The sequence below is a fragment of the Crinia signifera genome, chromosome 2 (assembly GCF_055691185.1).
Source record: "Crinia signifera chromosome 2, ASM5569118v1, whole genome shotgun sequence".
Lineage (NCBI taxonomy): Eukaryota > Metazoa > Chordata > Amphibia > Anura > Myobatrachidae > Crinia > Crinia signifera.
Window position 1 is genome coordinate 90,358,292 of NC_139218.1, and position 23,615 is coordinate 90,381,906.

General features: G+C 45.6%; 1 protein-coding gene across 1 annotated transcript in view; it reads right to left on the reverse strand.

Moving 5' to 3' along the window:
- Positions 1–23,615, reverse strand: part of LOC146058419 (arylsulfatase H-like) — a 31,152-nt gene that overhangs the window by 7,362 nt on the left and 175 nt on the right. Inside the window, exons 2-7 of the mRNA XM_083170701.1 lie at positions 21,437–21,558; positions 20,130–20,252; positions 17,185–17,608; positions 12,426–12,562; positions 8,673–8,807; positions 6,344–6,506 (exon numbers count right to left, since the gene is read on the reverse strand). Coding sequence (XP_083026827.1) covers positions 6,344–6,506; positions 8,673–8,807; positions 12,426–12,562; positions 17,185–17,608; positions 20,130–20,252; positions 21,437–21,558 — 1,104 coding nt within the window. The remainder of the gene's footprint in view (positions 1–6,343; positions 6,507–8,672; positions 8,808–12,425; positions 12,563–17,184; positions 17,609–20,129; positions 20,253–21,436; positions 21,559–23,615) is intronic.

Sequence of the window (23,615 nt, forward strand, 5' to 3'; positions counted from 1 at the left end):
GAATACAGGTGGTTTAATGAATGACATGCACCAGAGGGTTAGCGGAGACCAGAGACAGGGGCGCAGAGTCTAACCTGCCAGCGGTGTTCACCAGGGAGTCCCGCAAGGGACTTTGGACTTAGCTGCGTCTGACAGGCAGGTTGCGGCCCCCTGCCCTGGTCCTCTGGATGCAGGCTGGGACTCGGGAGACTGGACCCTGGAACGGACTTGGGAGACCGGGGTGACTGGAGGCAGTCTGAGAACTGCAGGAGGGACGACAGGAAGTGTCGACACGGATGGTGTACACAGGTGTGCTGACTGGATAGTTTCTGTGGAGCACAGTAGCCGATAGTCAACCCAGGTGTTGACGGGGACTGTCGACAGGATCAGGACAAGATGTAAAAAGTCTCTGATAGTGATAGCTGGCTTAAGAGCCAGGCAGGTGCTCAGCGAGACACCTGTTACTCGACTGCAGAGATGGTATAGCAGGAGTCTTCTGGAGATGTAATAATCAGGTAATCAACAGCAGCTGGAGAAATGCTGGAAGCAGGGACACAGGTAAGCCTGAATATCCTGGAGCCTTGGAACTTTCTCTGGACACAGGAGAACTCTGGAACAGGTAAAGCAATTGTTCAAGGCAAGGAGGACTCTGGGAAGCTGGCTTATATCCCCCTTGCCGAACTGTGATTGGCTGCCCTGCGCAGAACCACTCAAGGCTTGTGCAAAGGTACACACACCTGCTAGCTGTGCAGGTGTGCATGGGTCAGAGTTCAGGGTAGTGGCTAGCGGATTGGTCAGACAGGTCAGGTGGACAGAAGTGTCATGGCGGCGTCCACGCCGTCCGGAGCCGGCATGTCAACATGTCGGCGACATGAGACATCGCCGGACACCTGAGGCGCCCAGGGTACATCACGCCACACACCAGTGCTGGCCGAGGACCTTACCCGCAATGCAGACCATCGAGAAGGTAATGCCCGCGGTCTTAACCGCTGATGTTTACTGGGGTTTGTGACAGTACCCCCCCCTTTTAGGGTGGGCACCGAACACCCTTTTGGCTTGGATGGATTTTCTTGATGGAATTTTTCTATTAAACGAGGAGCGTGAGCATCTTTGGCATTGATCCAACTTCTCTCCTCAGGACCATAACCCTTCCAATCTATGAGGTATTGGAGATGTCCATATCTGTGACGGGAGTCAATGATTTTATTTACCTCGAACTCCACTCCACGAGTGGTCCGGACTTTGGGGAGTACTGGAGGAGATGGTTGGAAACGATTAAGCACCAGAGGACGTAGGAGAGAGATGTGGAATGAGTTGGGAATGCGCAAAGACCTGGGTAGCTTTAATTTGTATGCAACAGAATTGATTTTTTGTTTGACAAGGTATGGACCAATGAATCTGGGTGCAAACTTCATGGAAGGAACTTTTAAACGGAGGTTTCTAGTGGAAAGCCATACTTTGTCACCTGGACGGAGTTCTGGACCAGTGCGCCGTTTACGGTCTGCGAAGAATTTGTAACGTACAGAAGACTTCTTGAGATTTACATGAACCTCTTTCCAAATCTGCGAGAAGTGTTTTAAAGCTGCAGTGGCTGCGGGAACTTCTGTCACTGGTAATTCTTCAAAAGAAGGTGGCCGGGGATGCTGACCATAAACGACATAAAAGGGAGAGTGTCCTGTGGAAGAATGATACCTGAAATTATGAGCAAACTCTGCCCATGGAAGAAGTTTGGCCCAGTCATCCTGAGAAGATGAGATGTACAGACGTAAGAAGGTCTCCAAATCTTGGTTAACTCTTTCTGTCTGGCCGTTTGACTGAGGATGATAAGCCGATGAAAACTTTAATTTGATTTGAAGAGCTGCCGATAATGCTCTCCAGAAGCGAGCCACGAACTGCACTCCCCGGTCTGAGACAATCTCCGTTGGTAGGCCATGTAACTTGAAAATATGTTGTACAAAGAGTTGAGCCAAACTGGGAGCAGAGGGTAACCCGGCCAGAGGAATGAATCGAGCCATTTTGGAGAATCGATCGATAATTACCCAAATGGTATTGAATTCTTGGGATTTTGGTAGCTCAGAGATAAAGTCCATTGAGATGTGAGTCCATGGACGTGTCGGAATGGACAGAGGATGCAGTTTACCAGCGGGAGTTTGACGTGGAATTTTATGTTGAGCACATACAGGACAGGAGGCCACAAATTCTTTAACGTCTTTTCTGATTTGCGGCCACCAGTAAGACCGTTGCAAGATTTCAAGTGTGCTTGAGACACCGGGATGCCCAGAAAATAATGACTTGTGAGCCCACGACAGTAATTTTGGGCGAAGGTCAGGGGACACAAAGGTTTTGCCAGGAGGAGGCATAGGAGTGTTTCTAGAAGAAGACACAGGAGATACCTGAGTCGGAGCAAACGCGATGGGGTCAATTATGGGATGATTCTCTTGTGTCGACTGACCCTCTTCCATTGACCGGGACAAGGCATCAGCCTTCACATTTTGAGTGCCAGGACGATACAGGATCTTGAAAGAGAACCTAGAAAAAAATAAAGACCATCGTGCTTGCCGAGGATTCATACACTGAGCTGACTGAAGATACAACAAGTTCTTGTGGTCGGTGTAGATGGTTACTGGGAATTTAGCTCCTTCCAAGAGGTACCTCCATTCCTCGAGTGCTAATTTAATGGCAAGTAACTCCTGGTCACCTATGGAGTAATTTCTTTCTGCTGGCAGAAACTTGCGAGAGAAGAATGCACAAGGATGTTGTTTCCCATCACTGGAAGTCTGGGACAATACTGCACCTACTCCAATGTTGGAGGCATCCACTTCTAAGATGAAGGGTGAATCCATGTCAGGTTGTCGCAGGATTGGAGCAGTGATGAAGGATTGCTTCAGGAGTTGGAAGGCGGAGATAGCCTCAGACGACCATACAGCTGGATTGGCACCCTTCCGGGTGAGGGCTGTAATTGGAGCAATCAGCGTAGAAAAACCTCGAATGAATTTTCGATAATAGTTGGCAAAGCCGATGAAACGCTGGATCGCTTTCAGTGTAGTGGGTTGCGACCAACCAGTTATGGCTTCCAACTTTTCGGGATCCATGGCTAACTCGGAGCCGGAAATAATGTACCCCAGAAAGGGAACTGAGGGTACCTCGAATGTACACTTGGAGATTTTGCCATAGAGTTTATTCTGCCGGAGACGGGATAAGACCTCTTTGACTTGAGACCGGTGAGAAGGCAGATCCTTGGAAAAGATCAGGATGTCGTCCAAGTATACCACAAGACAGACGTACAACATGTCTCTGAAGATCTCATTTACAAATTGTTGGAATACAGCTGGGGCATTGCAGAGGCCGAATGGCATTACTAGATACTCGTAGTGACCGTCTCTAGTATTAAATGCCGTTTTCCATTCGTCACCCTCTCGAATTCTTATCAGGTTGTATGCACCGCGTAGATCCAATTTGGTGAAGACTTTGGACCCTTTCACACGGTCGAATAACTCAGTGATTAATGGGAGAGGATAACTGTTTTTCACAGTGATGTTATTCAAGCCACGGTAGTCAATACACGGTCGCAGACCTCCATCTTTCTTCTTTACAAAGAAAAAGCCTGCGCCAGCTGGAGACTTAGAGGGGCGGATGAACCCCTTTTGCAGGTTTTCTTGGATGTAAAATGACATAGCTTGAGTCTCGGGAAAAGACAATGGGTATGTTCGCCCCTTAGGAGGAGATGTCCCGGGGAGAAGATCAATAGGACAATCCCACTTGCGATGGGGTGGCAGAGTATCCGCAGATTGTTCACAGAAGACATCAGAAAAGTCTTTGTAGACCTCCGGTAAACCGGGCACAGAAGAAGTCTTGGCAGAGCGCATGGGTATGACAGGTTTGATGCAGTGCTGGTGACAATGGGGACTCCATTGCTCCACTTGTAGGTTTACCCAGTTAATACTGGGATTATGTTGTTTAAGCCAGGGGAGGCCCAGCACAATGTCATATGATGCCTTGGGAATGATGAGAAGCTCAATCAGTTCCTGATGCAATATACCCACCCTCAGGTGAACTGGTCTGGTACGGGAATGTACTTCACTGCCTGGAATCTTGCTACCATCCACTGCGGTGACCGCAAGATGGGGATTTATGGAAGTCACTGGAATTCGCAGTTTGGAGACAAGACCTTGGGATATGAAATTCCCTGCTGATCCGGAATCAATAAGGGCCATACTTGAGACACCCCCATCTGAGGTTGTCAGAGATACTGGAAGAACAAAGTCGGTACTGGAAGGAGATTTTGCTACGTGACCTAACCTGACTCCTCCGTTACAGGTTAGGCCCTGGAGTTTCCCGACCGCTCGGGACATTCATTAATGAAATGGCCGGGTGCAGCACAATAGATGCAGAGTCGATTGCGCTGCCGACGGGTGCGTTCCTCGGGAGACAAACGTGATCTACCAATCTGCATTGGTTCTTCACGAGCAGGAGACTCAGAACGTACTCTAGAGATAGTCTTGGGAATTAACTTCTTTTGTTTCTCTACTCCTCTCTCTCTGAGGCGTAGGTCAATCTTGACGCATAGGGAGATTAGATCTTCCATACGATCTGGGAGATCACGGGTTGCTAATTCATCTTTAATGCGGTCAGAGACGCCAAGCCAGAACGCTGCTGTCAGGGCTTCATTATTCCACTGTAGTTCGGATGCCAGGGTTTGAAACTGGATCACATATTGTCCCATGGATCGGGAACCTTGCTTGAGTCGCAAAATGTCAGTGGATGCTGAAGCTGAGCGTCCTGGGGTGTCAAATATGCGGCGAAAGGTGTCAATGAACTTCTCATAATCTGCCAGCAAGGGATCGGATTTCTCCCATAATGGTGATACCCAAGCGAGGGCGGAACCAGTCAATAGAGAAACGATGTAAGCTATCTTCACTCTGGCTGTTGGGAAGTTATGGGGCAGAAGTTCAAATTGAATCTGGCATTGGTTTATGAACCCTCTGCAATTCTTTGGATCGCCGTCATACTTGCTAGGCACAGGTAGTTGGAGACGGGAAGAAGAGGCTGGCGGCGAGGTGTTCCTCTGGACAGTTGACACAGGTGTCGACAGGGCTTGCTGTAGATTATCCAGCCGATGTGATACATCCTGGAGGAATTTTATAACCTGCTGCTGGGTGGCCTCTTGACTCTCCATCCTAGCGGTGACATTCTGAATAGCCGCTGGTCCCACACTGGGGTCTTGAGCCGAGTCCATGGGCCTTGAACAAACTGTCAGCTCAGGGGTCTGCTGTGTTCCCGGCTGTGACCGTGGTGGACCAGTGGAGGGCGCTGTGTAGCGGAATACAGGTGGTTTAATGAATGACATGCACCAGAGGGTTAGCGGAGACCAGAGACAGGGGCGCAGAGTCTAACCTGCCAGCGGTGTTCACCAGGGAGTCCCGCAAGGGACTTTGGACTTAGCTGCGTCTGACAGGCAGGTTGCGGCCCCCTGCCCTGGTCCTCTGGATGCAGGCTGGGACTCGGGAGACTGGACCCTGGAACGGACTTGGGAGACCGGGGTGACTGGAGGCAGTCTGAGAACTGCAGGAGGGACGACAGGAAGTGTCGACACGGATGGTGTACACAGGTGTGCTGACTGGATAGTTTCTGTGGAGCACAGTAGCCGATAGTCAACCCAGGTGTTGACGGGGACTGTCGACAGGATCAGGACAAGATGTAAAAAGTCTCTGATAGTGATAGCTGGCTTAAGAGCCAGGCAGGTGCTCAGCGAGACACCTGTTACTCGACTGCAGAGATGGTATAGCAGGAGTCTTCTGGAGATGTAATAATCAGGTAATCAACAGCAGCTGGAGAAATGCTGGAAGCAGGGACACAGGTAAGCCTGAATATCCTGGAGCCTTGGAACTTTCTCTGGACACAGGAGAACTCTGGAACAGGTAAAGCAATTGTTCAAGGCAAGGAGGACTCTGGGAAGCTGGCTTATATCCCCCTTGCCGAACTGTGATTGGCTGCCCTGCGCAGAACCACTCAAGGCTTGTGCAAAGGTACACACACCTGCTAGCTGTGCAGGTGTGCATGGGTCAGAGTTCAGGGTAGTGGCTAGCGGATTGGTCAGACAGGTCAGGTGGACAGAAGTGTCATGGCGGCGTCCACGCCGTCCGGAGCCGGCATGTCAACATGTCGGCGACATGAGACATCGCCGGACACCTGAGGCGCCCAGGGTACATCACGCCACACACCAGTGCTGGCCGAGGACCTTACCCGCAATGCAGACCATCGAGAAGGTAATGCCCGCGGTCTTAACCGCTGATGTTTACTGGGGTTTGTGACATGTAATCTCTATTTGTATATTACTATATTTACCCATAGCAGAGTTACATACCTGTCCTGTGGTAGTACGCCTCCTCCAAGCTTAGTGACTGTAGTAAATATATCCATGAGACTTGTTGGCTTATCAATAGCTGTATTAGCAGGAATAACGCCTGGCCAGCGTAGTATTCCCGGCACTCGTATCCCACCTTCTAGTCCTCCCATGCCTTTACCGCCTACAGTGTGCAGATCAAAGAGTTTGGGTACAGACAGTGAGGAAGGGAACAAACTGTGAGTGTAAGCAGTGAAAATGGTTTTATTTTGAGTACTTTTTCTTGTCTATGCCTTTTCACTTTTTTGAGTTGGCAGTCTTGTGTTTTCGACCCCCCTTTCAGCTGAGGAAGCCGGAGGTACATTATCCAGGGAAACGCGTTGAGCCTGCTAATATCCAGCTGACCTTGTCCATCCTATGTGACCAGTTCACTCTCCCACTGGCGTCTCAAACTTTCTGGACCACCAAGTGATGAGATATCTGCATGGTCCCGAATTTCTCCAGTTTACAGAGGAAACATCTAAATGGGAGGCTTGAGCTCTTGAAATTATAGAGCATTCCAGGACTGCTGTGTCACCCCATGAACTCTGGATACAAATTATATACCAGAAGATCATTTTGCATGGTAATATAAACTCTTACATGTCAGCCATCTCTTTTCTGGAGACTCATACACCACGTCAACTATCCCTGTGATATATTGTTTTTAATATTTCATATTACAAGTCTTAATTGACAATTTTTCCACCCCATTATTTTAGCTAATACAGATGGAGCACCCCTTGTTCAGGCAGGGGCTCCCACCCGGGGGCGCTCATGCACCCCGTGGCGACGGAGCTCCCCCTGGGTCCCCACGGCCTCGCCGCCCAGTTCAGAGGCTTCCCCCTACCTCCCCACATCCCACCCTAATCCTGCCCGTCTCCCTGAAGCGGAGACGGACAGGGTCCCGGCGCACAGCTGCCGAGAGACTGGGATGCCCGTGCGCGTCCCAGTTTAATGGAGTCCCTGTCCGCCGGCGCTCGCCACAGGGAGCATTCTGGCGGGCGCAGGGCAAGGACAAGGGGTGCTCCATCTGTGAGTTACTATTTTAATTTTAAGAACCGTCTTGAGTAGGTTTATTGGTACAGGAAGCGCTGGCACATTTCTTTTATTTTAAGAAGAAAGGTATTCCGAGGAATAATCCAAGGGACGTGCAGGAGCTTGACAAGATATGTCTCTCTAAGGTTAGCTGCTGCTCAAAGAGGGGGGATAGTCAGTCCCCACCAAGAAAAACCAACAACACCAATCACGCTCAAGGCGTGGGAGCAGCGCTAAAAATACAATGGCACACAATTGTTTACTGTACTGTAAGAATTTTACTGTTTAAAATCAAGAATCATAAACCTGAAATAAAACATAAGCATAAAATACAATCACAATGTAAAGACAATTGCCGGCTGACATGAAAAGGAGTTCCTCACATCACAGAATTGATATGATTTTGGATGGGCCCAAATTAATGTGAATGGATGAAAAATAGGGGGGGGGGGGAGAAAAAAAGTCACTGATGAGTGCACTTTACCAATTTGGGTATGAGGTTAGTATCCCATGGTTTCCTACTCAGATGATGATGAGATCCTCACGAGATTGAACGGCACTTAATTAGCCGTTGGAGGTGAGTCGGCTTCCGCTTCAAAGTGATACCCCTCGTCTGTTTGGGACCAGAGGGGAGAAGGGGTGTGGGTGTGGTCCCAAACAGACGAGGGGTATCACTTTGAAGCGGAAGCCGACTCACCTCCAACGGCTAATTAAGTGCCGTTCAATCTCTTGAGGATCTCATCATCTTCTGAGTAGGAAACCATGGGATACTAACCTCATACCCAAATTGGTAAAGTGCACTCATCAGTGACTTTTTTTCTCCCCCCCCCCCCCTATTTTTCATCCATTCACATTCATTTGGGCCCATCCAAAATCATATCAATCCTGTGATGTGAGGAACTCCTTTTCATGGCAGCCGGCAATTGTCTTTACATTGTGATTGTATTTTATGCTTATGTTTTATTTCAGGTTTATGATTCTTGATTTTAAACAGTAAAATTCTTACAGTACAGTAAACATTTCTTTTATTTTAGTTTACCATTTCAGTACTATACCCCTTTTTCTAACCCTCTAATCAGGCGTAAGCTCCAGAGTGTCCCCATGATGGATGACAAGAACAGATTCTTTTTATGGTGCGAACATACAATATCCAATTTTCCATCACAGTCTGAATACTCATGGTCTACCCAATGGCCTCTGTATGTCAATAGTATAGTCTAGTATACCATATTGAATAAACTCATAGAAAGAATAATAGATTGCATGTCCTCACCCCTGTATATGCCATTGCTGCCTTTCAGATGACGACTTCCCACCATGCCTTCCAACAATGCACCGTGGTCAGAAGCAAAGTAGGTAAATGTGTTATTAACCAATCCTTCCTGATCAATAGCATCCAGTATTTCTCCTGTAATAACAAAAAAGAAACGACTTAAAGAGTGGCATCTACAAGAGATTGGAAACTACACTGATCATTATTATTGGGTAGCAATTGTGTATTCAGCAGCAGCAGAGATTATTTAGGGCCAATATCTGCCATTAGTGCAGTGGGATTTACACAGTTGGTTAATGCACTGTGTTCCTGGTCTTCCTGGTCTTCATGGTTATTTCATTGTGATTTATAATTTACCACAGCACCCCAGTACAGCACCTGTGTCCCACAGTGTCCATATCATAGTCAAGTGTGTCTTCACAGTTAATTAATAAGCAGTTTAAAATTTACTACAGCCCCTAGTACAGAAGAACCCCTTTACAGCTTACGGGAGAACCCCTTCATTTTAATGGAGTGAGCACATAGGGCAGTGCACATCCCCACAGCACATTGGATAACCCCTTAATTTTAATGGAGTGAGCACACAGGATAATGCACCCCTAAGCACACAGGAGAACCCCTTAATGGAGTGAGCACACAGGGCAACACACCTCAACAGCACACCCGAGAACCACTGCATTTATTTAGAGCACACAGTGCAGTGCCCCTTTACAGCAAAGGACAACACAGGTCAGTGGCACCCCTTAACAGCACATAGCAGCACCCCTTTTTTATTACTGGACACAGCAGCACCCACCTATGTAGCAGACAGGACAGTAGTACAGCCTTGGTACTGGCAGCATAGGACACATCAGGATTAATACTGCAGCCCCAGCACCGTGTACATTTGTGCAGGCTGGCTGCACAGGACAGAACTACAGTACACCCCACACAGGAGTACACTACACACCACCCTCCACTAGGACAGATGCCATACACTTCCGTCCTGCCCCCTTTGCCAATATTGGAATGAAGATGGCACAGAGACTCGTGGATTTATATAGGGTCCGCATCTCACAAGAATCAGACAGCGGGATGATGATGTTTTGCCTCATTCTGGGATCCGAGTCTAGCGGAAAAGCTGTGCTCGGATAACTCCTCGGATCGAGAAGCTCGGGGACGAGGTGTATCGGATCTCTCGGAGATCTGAACCCTCTCATCCCTAGAATTTATATTATATATTATTTCATATATAGTTTGGATCCCCCTCCTCCACCCCAACCAACACGACAGTGGATGACAAGGAGAGGCAGTGGGTGACAGGGAAAGGCAGAGTGTGACAGGGAAAAAAGTGGGTGACAGGGGCAGCAGTGGTCCCCTTATTTCTCAGGGCCCACAGTGCACTGCACCTACTGCACAAATGGTAGTTCAGCCTCTGGGTGATGCCAGTCATACTGTATATTAAGAGGGAAGTATAGAAAAAAAAGCATTTTATCCCTCCTGGAATGGGTGCATTTATTATTCAGACACATTTAAAAAAATCCACAGGGGGAGCTAATTATTTAATTTGTGATTCTGTGTGAAGACCTGGAAAACATGTATGTTGGGGGTACTTTAGGACCAGGGTTGGTGCACTGATCTAGAAGATAACAGATAGAATGTGATAGAATGCAAAATCACATCTTCAATAGAACTCCCATCTTCGTACATATACCCCTAATAATCTCATCACTTACATTATTCCTTTAATATTTTAATTACATCTATCACTTCTGTATCACTTGTTTGTACTTATTAATACGTATTTCCCACTGTTGTGCTGCTCTGGTCTTTCTGGATTATGCTACTTTATTGGGGTGCCATGTCCCGCACCTACAGTACGTATATATCAATAGGAACCCCCAATACCAGGGGCATAGCTAAAACTTGTTGGGCCCCATAGAAAAATATAATATGCCACCCCTTCCCCCTGGACTTTTGTAAATACAATGCCTAAGGGGAGTGAGAGGCAAAGATGGTGCTTGGGAAAGAGAGAGGTGTGAGAGGGTGGTCAGGGGAGAGGGGGAGGAGCAAGAGAGAAAGGGAGGGGTATTATCAGGGGTGAGAGAAAATGTCAGGGAGGGAGGAAGAGAGTCTGGGAGAGACAGTGCCAGGTAGGAACACAACGGGAGAGGGGTAAAGGGGGGAAAGAGTGAGGGGGAAAGGAAGGAAGAGAGAGGGAAAAGGAAGAAAGTGAGAGGGGGAAAAGGATAAAAGAGAGAGGGGGAAGGGAGGAAAGAGAGAGAGGGGGAAGCGTGGGGAAAGAGGTGTGGAGGAGAAAGTTAACGAGGAGAGAAAGAGACTAGGGGCAGAGCGATGGAGCAGGGGGAATGAGACAGTAGGGGAGATAGAAAGAGGAGAGTTAGTGGGGCAGGGGGAGAAAGAGAAAGAGGAAAAATGTGAGAAAGGGGAGGGTAAGTGAGGTGATGGCTGAGGGGAGACAAAAGTGGGGAAAACAGTGAGGGGTATGGGACATGAGAGAGAAGTGAGGAGAGAGAGAGAAAGAACAAGAGGGGGTATCAGGGAAAGAAAGGAGAGTGAGAGACAGTGCAAAAAAGAGAGGAGAAAGAGGTGAGACAGAGGGAAAAAGTGAGAGAGGAGGGAAAGAAAGGACAGGAGAAAGAAAAGAAAGAAAAAAGAGGAGAGAGAACTACAGGAAAGAGATGGGAGCTGATGGAGGGAGCAAGAAAGAAAAAATAGGAGAGAGGGGGAGATGGGGAGATATGTGTGTGTGTGTGTGTGTGTGGGGGGGGGGGGGGGGAAGCAAGAGTTTCAAAGAATTGAGATAATCATCACTTAATGTCCTCATAATCCAACCCATCCTACCTCTAGCAGTGGTGGCGGGTCTCCACAGCTCCTCCTCCCAGGTCTCCTTTTGCAGCATTGGGTCTCCTAAGCAGTGCTGGGACATGGGTCATCAGCACTGCCAGCCCCGGATCTTCCTGTCCCCAGCCCTTGGTCTCCTGCACAATGCTTGCAACATCTCTTCCATTTTTGCACTAAGGCTGGTCATCAGATAGTGACATTGATCCCCACAGCCTCAGAGAGAGGTAGGATAAGGGCAGAGCAGAGACTGGATTAGCTGGACCGTCTCCTCCCCTTTCATTGAGCAAACCATAGTTGTTGGTGGGGAGGGGGACAATGGGAGAAGAGGTACAGGACGGCGCAGCTGCCAAGCCACTACTTAAAAAATTGTATATAAAGGGTGCAGGAGATTGTCTACTGAGCCCTCTGTCCCCCCCAAAGGCACAGGCCCCATACAGTTGCATTCCCTGGACCCTCAATAGTTACAGCACTGATCAAAACTCAAAAAAGCCTTGACACGTGGCTTCAGGGCTTACTCATGTATTTGCAAATTCATTTTACCAAGAATTCTGAATCTACTTCAATGCATGCCTCACAATTTTTTGTGACTGTTCCGCATCCCACTCACTGCCAGCTTTGTTAGGAGGTATGCCATGTGGTTTTTACATCTGGTTACTAATATCATTCAGTGTTCTGGGGGAAACCAATTTGGTTTTCTTACTCTAAGCTCCCCTGCCTTAAGAGCCGTGGGCCCATCCAAGCCTTATTCCAGCCCCGCATGCAATAGTGCATCAACCTTAGAGTGTTAGGAATCACCACTGGTGTTACAGCATGCACAAGCACAAAAATGGGTGTATTACTGCATGCACATTCTGGAACACTCTAGTTTCTAATTATACTACGATAGTGCAGTAATAATATGTAACTTACCAATCATCCAGTCCACTTCTTCTACATTGTCTCCATACAAATCATGCTTGCTCCTTCCTCTAAACTTCTTTGTAGTGTAGAGAGGAGTGTGGATATGCAGAAAAGATACAAAGAGAAGAAAAGGTCCATCTTTGTTCCTGAGATACACATAGGATACAGAGGGGTACATATTTATCTTTTGTGATTACAGTGTTAAATAAAACTGGAAAATATGATGTATAACGAGTATATCCATTAATGAATCTCTTGGATCTGCATGTTGAAATTGTTTTTATCAGGGGTTCCTCCCTTTCAGTCATCATCAATGTTGCCACCTAAAATTATATAGTTTATTCTCGATGCCGCTGATGCTGTATATATGAGATATGTAGTAGTGTACAGAGAGAGTACGCACAAAGGCATTATTATAAACAAGATGCATGGGGGAAATGAGGTCTTGGAAAAGTGATGTGGGAATTCCAGTGCGGTCACTGCTGGGAGGTGGCTTGGCACAGGCACAGAGATGGTCCATCTTATGGGGATATATTCATGGAAGTGTCATGGGCATTCATACACATACTGTATGTTCAACCACTCACATAGGCAGGGTCAGTTTTAGGCATACATTTGGTACGCAGCTGAGTAGGGCACCACATACGGCTCAGCTTACTCAGGAGCAAGCTACATGGTCTGTCCCTGGGTAGTTCCTGCATGGCCTTGGAAATGGGCACAGCAGCCAGGAACTGTTATTAGCTCCTTTGTCCGGCATTGCACCACATTTCAAAGTAATAAACTACAGCTCCCAGAAGCCATTTCTGATAGGCAGCAAAGGCTGATAGAAGCTGTAGCTTATTTTGCGTTGCTTTACTGAACTGTGTAGTACCTTGTCTGAAAGCATGCTCCGATAACACTTACTGGCTGCTGTGCGCATCTCTGGTTACTTTAGAACTTGAGATCACTGGTCACCTGGTACCTGGTAATTTACAGCGGGATAATTGATCCCCCATGGATATTTATTTCTCCCCAATTCTGGCAGCAGAGATGGCTCTACCAATAGGGTGCCAGGATCTGGAAGGGACACTACTGAGTTGGCCTCTCACAAAACTAAAGATGTCTACATGGAATACATCCTTGTTGCACTTAATGCAAATGGTGGTTGGGGAACTTATAAGACACCACCTACACATTTTCAATTGAGGGGCTAGAAAGTAGGTATTGTTGGCAGTGTGTGATTGTGGCAGTAGGTTGAAGTTTTGCCTAGGCTGAAAAGAAGCCAGTGTGCATCTCAAGCGTTGCACATGATTAAGTAATAAAATCAACCTGTCTCTGACTCCTGTCTCTGGCAAAAGAAAATGTTAAAATTATTCTCTATGTGGAATGTATCTATTTAATTATTTGGAGAGAATAATAATCCTTGGAAAGGACAAGGTTTTGGTCTAATATATTGTCAGTCATGTTAATTTACACTCTTCTGTTTTACAACAAGTGATACAGTACAATAGATACCAATAACAACGTTACATGATTTAATAAACGCATTTTCGCTGTCTAGATCAGTGGTAGCCAACTCCAGTCCTCGAGAGCTACCAACAGTTCCTGTTTCCAGCTCACCTCACAGATACACAGGTGCACTCAGTACTGACTAACACATTTTAAAAGATCCACAAGTGGAGTTAAATACTTCACTTGTGATTCTGTGAGGAGACATGGAAAACGATAACTGTTGGTAGCTCTCGAGGACTGGAGTTGGCTACCCCTGGTCTAGGTTGACTTGCAAAAGCGATGTTTTTTTGTAGGTTTCTCATGTGTTTTTTTTAACTTGTAGCACATGAACCCCCAATTAGCATACCACATCCAAAAGTCAAAAAAAATGTAGACCATGTGACCTTTTGACCATGTGACCCTTTTGACCATGTTGACCTTATACATGTTGATCAATAGTGGTCAACCAATTGACTGTCAGTCCTACGGACTGTAGTCCTAAGGTCCGGATACCATATTTCCAGGTATAAAACAACAACAGCTGATTTTTTGGATTGCAGGTTATAGTATACAGCACATGTCTTCAACCTGTGGCCCTCCAGATGTTGTAGAACTACATGTCCCAGCATGCCCTGACAGTTTTGGAATGCTCTCATAGGAAAAAATGGGGCAATGCATGTTGGAACATGTAGTTTCACAACATCTGGAGGGCCACAGGTTGAAGACCCATGGTATACAGTAACTGTATCTACTACATATTACTGAATATTTAATATTATATTAAGACTGTTATAGCTATATGAGAATGTAATATATCTGAAACAATCATATATTTAAGGTTCTTGATAACCGAGTTTGTGTCATACTAATAGAATTATGGTGTTGATTCTGTGTTGGGAGCAAAGCAAAAAAACAAGTACCGTCAACTTGTATCTGGACAACCCATATTGCAATGGGGAGAAAACAGTGGCATAAAAATGCCACCATAGGCCAAGCCACAGCGATGGGGAGGGGGCGCCGGATCTCTGCAGATTCTATGCGGTTGACAGGGAATCTGCAAAAACGTCCTTCCAAAAATGGCCCCTTTCATCTAGGAGACAGATGATAGAGGTCCTACTAGACCTCTAGCCAGGATTGGATTAGCAAAATAAGCCACAGGGGAGAGCCCAGATGGGCCAATGGATATGTAGGGCTGTCTGTGGCTAGCATTGTAGGTGTGTGAAGGGGCCTTCATTTGGACATTTTTCCAGGGTCACTTTATATTCACAATCTGCCCATGATACCAGGGAAGGGCATTGCAGTGAAAGAACATCGCAGGTAAAACTGCAGGAAAAAAAACACAAGGACAGGCGTAACTATGTCCAACTCAGACTTGGACCCTATGAGGAGTTCCTCCGGAGACCTGCAGATGCACAATACCCACCAGTGCAGCACTAGAGTCCCCTAGTGATCCTAGTGTGTAGACTCTAGTCCAGAGGAGAGAGGGCCAAGTTGGGGACTGCACATATGCACGCCCCTTCATTATGTGCGTCTGATGTTATTTGCTTTGATCTCAAATGAGAATAAGCTTGTATACAGTGGGCGGTATTCAATGAGCCTGATTCGCCATGTTTTTATGGCGAATTTGTGCTGTTTGGCGAATTTTTGTCAAAAACGGTGAATCACCCTATTCAATGACCACATGGCGAATACATTTGAAGGTTTTTTTCGCCATGATTCACCGAGTAGCAATCGCTATCTTTTTATGGTGAAGTGGAATGTGAACTTTTAAAATAAAGTGTTTTGTTTTTTACATTTGGTGTCAAAAAATCAGGAATTTTATTTTGAGGAGGGGCATGCTATTTTTATTCATGTGCTGTAATATATATGTATATTTTTTTTTGACACAGCAGCCAGCAGGGGGCGCCGGAGCCGAGCCGCTCATTACATATTCATATATTCACTGCACCCGATCGTTACGATCGGGTATAGTGAATATACGTCCCCTGCTGGCACCCCCGGGGGGCAGCCTGTGCTGCCTGGCACCCGGGGAGCCCACCTACCCCCCACAAAGTTCTGGGGCAGGCAGAGAGACTTCCATCTCTTTGCCTGCCACCGTCCTCAGGCTCCCTGCGGCAATCGCCGCAGGAGCTCATATTCGCCAGTCAGGGGCAGCGAGCCCCTGACACAGTGAATACTGGAGCCCGCCGGCTCCGGAACGTGGCGAATGTGCAGCGAATCCTAAAAAGGATTCGCTGCACCTCGCAGGTATTCTCATTGAATACCGCCCAGTGTGTTTAATAGATCCACACAGACACACTATTGTATATCCAATATACAGTACAGCTTTTGAGAATTTAAATATAAATTATAATATTAGGTGCCAACACATTCCAAATATTAAGCCATGGAATAGAAAGACTAGTAGCATTGGATATTATTTTTATATACACAAACTTATTTTTCTTATATAAAAAAAATATCAAGTTTCTATGCAAGGAGAGCACATTGATATTGTTTCTCTGCAGGGTAAATACTGGCTGCTTTTGTATGTAGCCCACAGATGATAGACAGCTTTATTTTTACACTGCAAAAAAGATTTCAGTTTGAACACACTCCAACCAAATTTAAATATCTGCACGTCACATCTGTCTCACCTGCAGTGCAACATGGTTTTGCCCATTTGCTTGCTTTTTTACTTTGCTAACACAGCTGAATATGACCCATAGAGTGCTATCAGAGAGATGTCCCTATTTTTAGCCACAGTGGGGAATGGCCATGCCCCCTGTGCTCTCTCCCAGTGAATAGACGCTATGTGCACAGCATCTATTCACTGTTGAGAAGCAAGTGGCAGGGGGGGGGGGGGGGGGCTCCCAACTGCCCTCACTGTGGGACAATGCTGTTCATGGGTGGGATGCAGGAGAGTCACAAAAATTTTGGCCGTCCTGCAAAAATCTGAACAGTTGAGAGATATTTTTCTGTAATAATGTTTAAAGCTTAGTTTATCATTGTGTAATAGAATTAAATTTTTACCTTTTTTTAATCAAAAGTTTATTTTATAAAGCATTATTTTAATATAGGTTAAAATCTTGGGTAGATAGTGACATCTTTTTTAAGACTGTATTTTTATGTTAAATATATGTATATTATATGAACTAAAATTCATCTAATAAATAAGGTTTTTGTAGTAATATTCTTGTGTTATTGCATGTTAGTGCATGTGACTTATTACATATTTCATATATAGCAAAATGTTCTAGAGAGAATTACATTTTAACCTCTAGTACTTTGTCCCAAAATGGCAAGGTACATTTGTTACCTGTTAATGAATGCCTTGGTTTCTCTAACTATTTGACCAGCTTTTATTTTAAGATCCATTGGTTGTTCAAGAATTTCATTGTTCTTCATCCATATGCAGTCCCAGTATATTTTGAAGGCATAGGCTACATACCAGTACATAAAGAAAACTGAACCAAAAAGGGAGAAAGCAAAAATAATTTTCCAGGGAACATTGAAAAAATGCCATAAGTTGCCAGCTACAATTGTGAGCAGCGTAATAGCAAAAATCTGTGCATAAAACCATAATGCTTTTTTAAAAGGCACTTGGAAATCACTTGATCTTGAGACTTCACAATCATTAAAAAGAGTGAAAGGAGTGCCATAGAAATAATCAAAACCATGATTTAATGGATGGTGGCAAAAGTCATTTCTTGATTCACAGTTTACCCCTAGGTGCCATTTTCCTATAAAGAAAAAGAAGGGAAAATTATATACATTTATTTATTTATTATAATAAATTTTTTTACAGCACTGATGTTAAAGAAAAGTGTACCCTGAGGAGAGGTTAAACACATACACCATACTTGCCTACTTTCAAAGTCTCCTCTCCGGGCTTCTTACTGCAAATAGCAGTAATTTAATGCTGTGGCTGGGGAGATGTGAAGGTCCTACGGAATCCTGTAGGATTGCCCACCTTTTCGGCACCCTGCAGGCCAATCCGCAAGTGTAGGCAACCCTGACATACACACACCTCCCAAATTTAAATAGTCACATTTAAGAGTCACATTTAATAGGGACACATTCGCATACCTCCGGCGCATGCTTAATAGTGCTTTGTGCGGCTGGAGCGGGGGTGACACTTCCTGTGAGTCCACGCCCCCATTTTTGCCACTATATGGGCATGCCCAGCACTCGCATTGTCTATTCCTCACTGCTTGCTGAGAAGTGCAACGAGTGAGAGAAGGGCTTCAAACCCCAACACACACTCACCACGGGACAATGTGACCCACAATTGGGACAGAAAAGATGTGACTCTCAAAAAATTGGTGACTGCTGCCAATATTCGAACAGCTGGGAGATCTATCTCTCTATCTATCTATCTATCTATCTATCTATCTATCTATCTATCTATCTATCTATCTTTCTATAAAGTATAAATATACTCTCTGTCTGCATTAAAATACTTTATGATGTCAAAGAATCTCAAGAGATAAAGCAAAACGTATTGCTACTACTGAAATCTAGATGGATCTTTAAATTAGATACTATCTCCCCCAAAGGGTTAAACGAAAAGAGCTATTGGAATGCTTTGGTGTAATTTTCTCTCTCATAGGGCCAGATGTATCAAGCTTCAAAAAGTGATAAAATGGAGAGTGATAAACAGCCAGCCAATCAGCTTCTACCTTTCATGTTACAGGCTGGGTTTGAAAAATAACAGGTATGAGCTCATTGGCTGGTTGTTTATCACTCTCCGTTTTATCACTTTTGCAGCTTGATACATCTGGCCCATATGCTGCTGTCTTTTTTAGTGCTGTTTCATTTATTTTTGCACTATATTTTTGTATGTTTGTCCATGAGTGTATGTAATTATATACCACAGGTTATAGTGTAATAATGTACTTTCTCCTCCCTCCTGCCTGCAGGGCCACACTGCTGATGCAGGAAGTCAGTTGTTAGAGATCTTCCTGGAGTGTGGAATGCCAGCTAGTACCCGGAAGTGATGTGAGCAGGGACTTCTGGTTCCAGGGGGGGGCAGCCTGCAGTGTAGTGAGTGTTTGGAGAACAAGTCAGCCACCGCCTCCTCTAGCATCCTCAAAAACTGTCTGCTGTAAGGGGGTGGCCATTTTGTGAGGGACAATTTTCATAAGGAGGCTGAGCAAGGAGGAGCGCTGGGATGCAGGATAGTAAATCAGTGACTCCTGACTCCCAGCCGGGATGCAGTTAAAATCCCGGCGGTCGGGATCCCGGCATTCAGAATCCCGACGCCGGAATCCCGACTGCCGAAACCCAGACACATTCTCCCTCCGTGGGTGTCCACGACACCCCTGGAGGGAGAATAAATTAGTGTGCCGAGCGTAGCGAGGCACCGGGCCCGCTGCGTGGCGAGCGCAGCGAGCCCGCAAGGGGGGGCGATCCACATCCCCCCCTTGTCGGGATTTTGGCTGTCGGGATTCCGGCGTCGGGATTCTGAACGCCGGGATCCCGACCGCCGGGATTCAGTACTGAATCCCTCCCAGCCACAGTAGATGTGGCGGCAGATGCACCGCAACATTAGAGCCCACAGACCCCCGGCACCCACACTTAGTCTGCGCCTCCTGTGGCGCTATAGTTACGCCACTAACCCAGATTCCAGAGCCAAATTCCAGAGCCCCCAGATAACAGAGCTATCCCTCCCCCAGGCATCAACAAATACCTTCAGTTGCATTCGTTGCCTTACCCGGCTTGTGCAGAGTGCAGCTCAGTAATGCCGGAGGAGGAGCTGTGCATTGGAGCTCCCCCTACAGGCAGCCCAGCGGCCTCACTTAGTTTGTGTAAGCCAGGCTCCTGCTCTGCTCCCTCTGAAAAAATGAAAAAAACAAAATCCCAGTGAACTGCGCCGATAGATCGGCGGGCAGGGGGGATTTCCAGGTACTCGGAACCCCCCCCTCTACATGCGCACATGAGCGCAGCAAGTTCCTTAGTGCTTTACAATTGGAAACAGGGATAATATAAACTGGGTAGTTACAGACAGTAAAGGGAAATAGACAATGATACACAAGGAGTGTCATCTATTGCATAGTAGTCCACCAGATTGCAAAGGTTCTTGGTGGGCTGAATGATACGGTGACCCAGCAATGTTGGCCTGGGGTCAGGAGGATGGAAAGGTGAGAGAGAAAATAAATGACCATGTTTTGCTGTACAGTGGGGATGTAATTGGATAAATTCAAATAGCACTTCCTAGTATGTATATAAAAGATTTTAAAATCTGTTTGAGTTAATGCTTACCTATGATCGCTGTGGAATAACCTTGCTTCTTTAATATTTTTGCAAATGTCGTTTCATTTGTAGGAAGCCCTCCAGACACAGCATTCCAGAATAGAACTTTTCCACGCTTATAACCAGTCATGCCTAAATAGAATAATAAAACAAGTGTCAGGGCTTACAAATAAGAAATGCAATATACCAGCAATAGATTTGGCATAATAAGAGTCATCATTCATGTACGTGTGTAGTGGAGAGTGGACCACGTTTTTATTTTTTTGCTAGTACAAAATCCATAGAGGTGAATTCACTAAAAGCCGTTTTTTGTTAATTTCATGATCTTCTACGATTTACCATCAATTATGCAAATCAGAGATTTAATAAAAGAACATGTGATTGGAAATCACAGATGTAACACTCTAATAGATGGCAAATACAAATTCTAGGTTTACTAGCATGTCTGCTACTGCAAATTTGTGGTAAGGGGGGAGAATAGTGTGGGGACCCCCCAGTTTTCCAGTAATCAGCACTAAGTTGAACCAGCCCAAGGACTTACACCATAGCAGTGAAATACACATTATGGGGGTCCAGCTTACACCCCCAAACTAGGAAAGACCAGGCCTGGAATCCCCACCATGACCACCACCAATAAAGGGTGACTTGGGTGTGGCTCAAAGGTCGACAGTTAAAAGGTCGACAAACACAAGCTTGACATGGACAAAAGGTCAACATGGAAAAGGTCCAATTGGCAAAATGTTGACAAATGTTGCCAACAGGGAAAAGGTAGACACATGAAAAGGTCAACATAATGATTTTTGCATTTTTTGGTGGCAATGTCAACACATGTCCCAGTTAGTGTATCACTTTTGCTGGCCATGCTTGGGGCATTGTGCCTTGCTCCTCTGCACCTGGCATACTTTACTATTCTCAATTGTAGGCCACGTGGATCGTATAGCATGAAAAAGTCCAACGAAAGATGAACATCTCACATTGACCTTTTCTTGTGTCGACCATGACCATGTCGACATTTTGCTTACATCAACCTTTTGTCAATGCCAACATAGTGTGCACCAATCATTTGGGGTTGACTTATTGACTGTTGACCTAGACACTGTCAACCCTTCATCCGGATACCCCCTGGAATGCTGTCACCTGTAGAGCCATACGTGTTAGCATTCCTAGACATTGAGAGCCTGCTGTTACCTGTAGTCCCACTTTAAATCAAATATTTATATAATGACAGTACTTACATGCTGATTGTTTTAACCTTACACAAATAGTAATTGGGTCATCCTGAATACACCTTGGAGCATACTGTAAGTACACATTACCTGCTCTGATGGGATATCGGCAGGTCAAAAAGGCAGATCTACTTGGGGAACATAAAGGAGCTGCAGCAATGTGCTGTGTAAGCTTTACACCTTCTCTTGCTAATCTATCAATGTTTGGAGTCCTGAAAAGACAACATGGCTTTAATTAATATGACCCTAAAGCAGTCTAGTAATGCATTAGACCCAGTGCCATATGTATGCTTTTACATTTGGTTACATTCTCTAGTAGTTACCTGTATCTAAAGATTAAACCCTGCAAAGGTTAGAATCACATGCAGTACTCATCATACTCCTGCCATCAACAAAACAGGACAGACTTCAGATTCAGATAGTTCAGGGGCCCCTTACTCAGAGGTGTAGTGTGGAGCCATGGCACCCGGAGCAAGCTCTTGTCATGGTGCCCCGCACAAGGATGGGGTGTGGCCACACAATAGTACCCCCATTTCAAATTACGCCACACAGTAGCACAATCTTATTTACAATACACAGAACGTAGTGCCTCCTATTCACATTACACTACACCAATGATTTCCAAACTGTCTGCCGTGGCACTCTGGGGTGCCTTGGGGCACTTGCAGGGGTGCCCTGGTTTGGTGGTCCAGGACCAATTCAAGATATTTATGTCCAATATAATAGTTCAATTGTGGACAAACAGCAGTGGACAATCCTATGTGACCTGAGAGTCACTTAGATATGCGTGCACCTTCGCCAACATTCAATGGTCGCGACCATCAAATGATGGGGGTGGATCCCCTTATCCTGCGAATGGATGTTTATGTTACACATCCATTTGCAGCCAGTGTGGGTGAACTCACGCTGTAAGGGGGGCGGGTGGCCCAGCATACGCCAGGCCTTGTGAGTCAACCAGAATAACCCCCATAATGCCCACAGTCGTAGCAACACTTACAACACACACAATACCCACAGTAGTTGCGTTGCTTATATAAATAATGCCCACAATAGTAATACCCCTTATACATAATTCCCACAGTAGTAATACTGATTACTCATATAATACTCATAGTATAGCCACTTATACACATAATACCATAGTAGTAGTGCTGCTTATACTGTACATATATAACACCCTAATTCCAAACATACTGAGAGGAGCTACCATGCTGAGACTAAGGGGGGTATGCAAATCTCCACTGCTATTCCCGACAGGGGAAATAGCGGTGGGGCCCTATTCAATGCTGTCATTGCCAACAGCATTGAAGAGGGATCACGGCAGAACGAGCCTGACTTTAGAAGCTGTAGGGCCCGTTCTGCCAATAACGGCCATGGATAGTCGCGATCCACGGCCATTTACGTGGACAAGCTCACTTTTCGCCAATCGGCAGGCGGGTCATTGAATCCCCCCTGCCGATTTGCTGTCGGGCAAAATGCAAACAGGCCTGGATCACGGCTGTTGGGAGGGATCGACAGCCATGATCTGTTATTGCATACCCCCCTTTGTTTCGTACAGATGGAAGAAAATTTCAGGTGCGCACCCCAGGCACCAAGCACTGTTTATAACAATAATATTACACTCTGCAATTCAACATACAGTAGAGCAAAAATAATTTGCTTTGAAAAATATATGGTCCTACCCACATCGTCAAAGTGACCTCTCCAAAAAAACGCCACTGTGAGAGGTTAAAGTGATAATAAGAATAATGCTATCATACTGCAAACTTCAACTAAAATAAGCTGCAGAATATGTCCCTATGCTTTACGGACAATTTATAATAATGCACAATGTTAATAATGACAATTTATAATAATGTAAAATGTTAATAATGAGGTACTGTATATTTTCTTTAGATCCTTTTAGCATTATGTGCTGGTAATTAATATAAATTATTGCTATGATCTATTACTGTTTTCTTACAGCAAAGATGGTCCGCACAAATAAAACAATCAGCCTTTACACTGGAAATGAATGAAATACTAAAAATTGCTAATTAAATGACGATTTTTACATTTTGTAACTCTATGATCTATACCAGGCATGTCCAACCTGCGGCCCTCCAGATGTGCTAAAACTACACATCCCAGCATGCCTTGCCACAATTTGGCTATTAGGGAATGCTAGAATGATGGCAATGCATGCTGGGATGTGTAGTTTTAGCACATCTGGAGGGCTGCAGGTTGGACATGCCTGATCTATACAATTATTGGAGCAGCACAGTGCCCA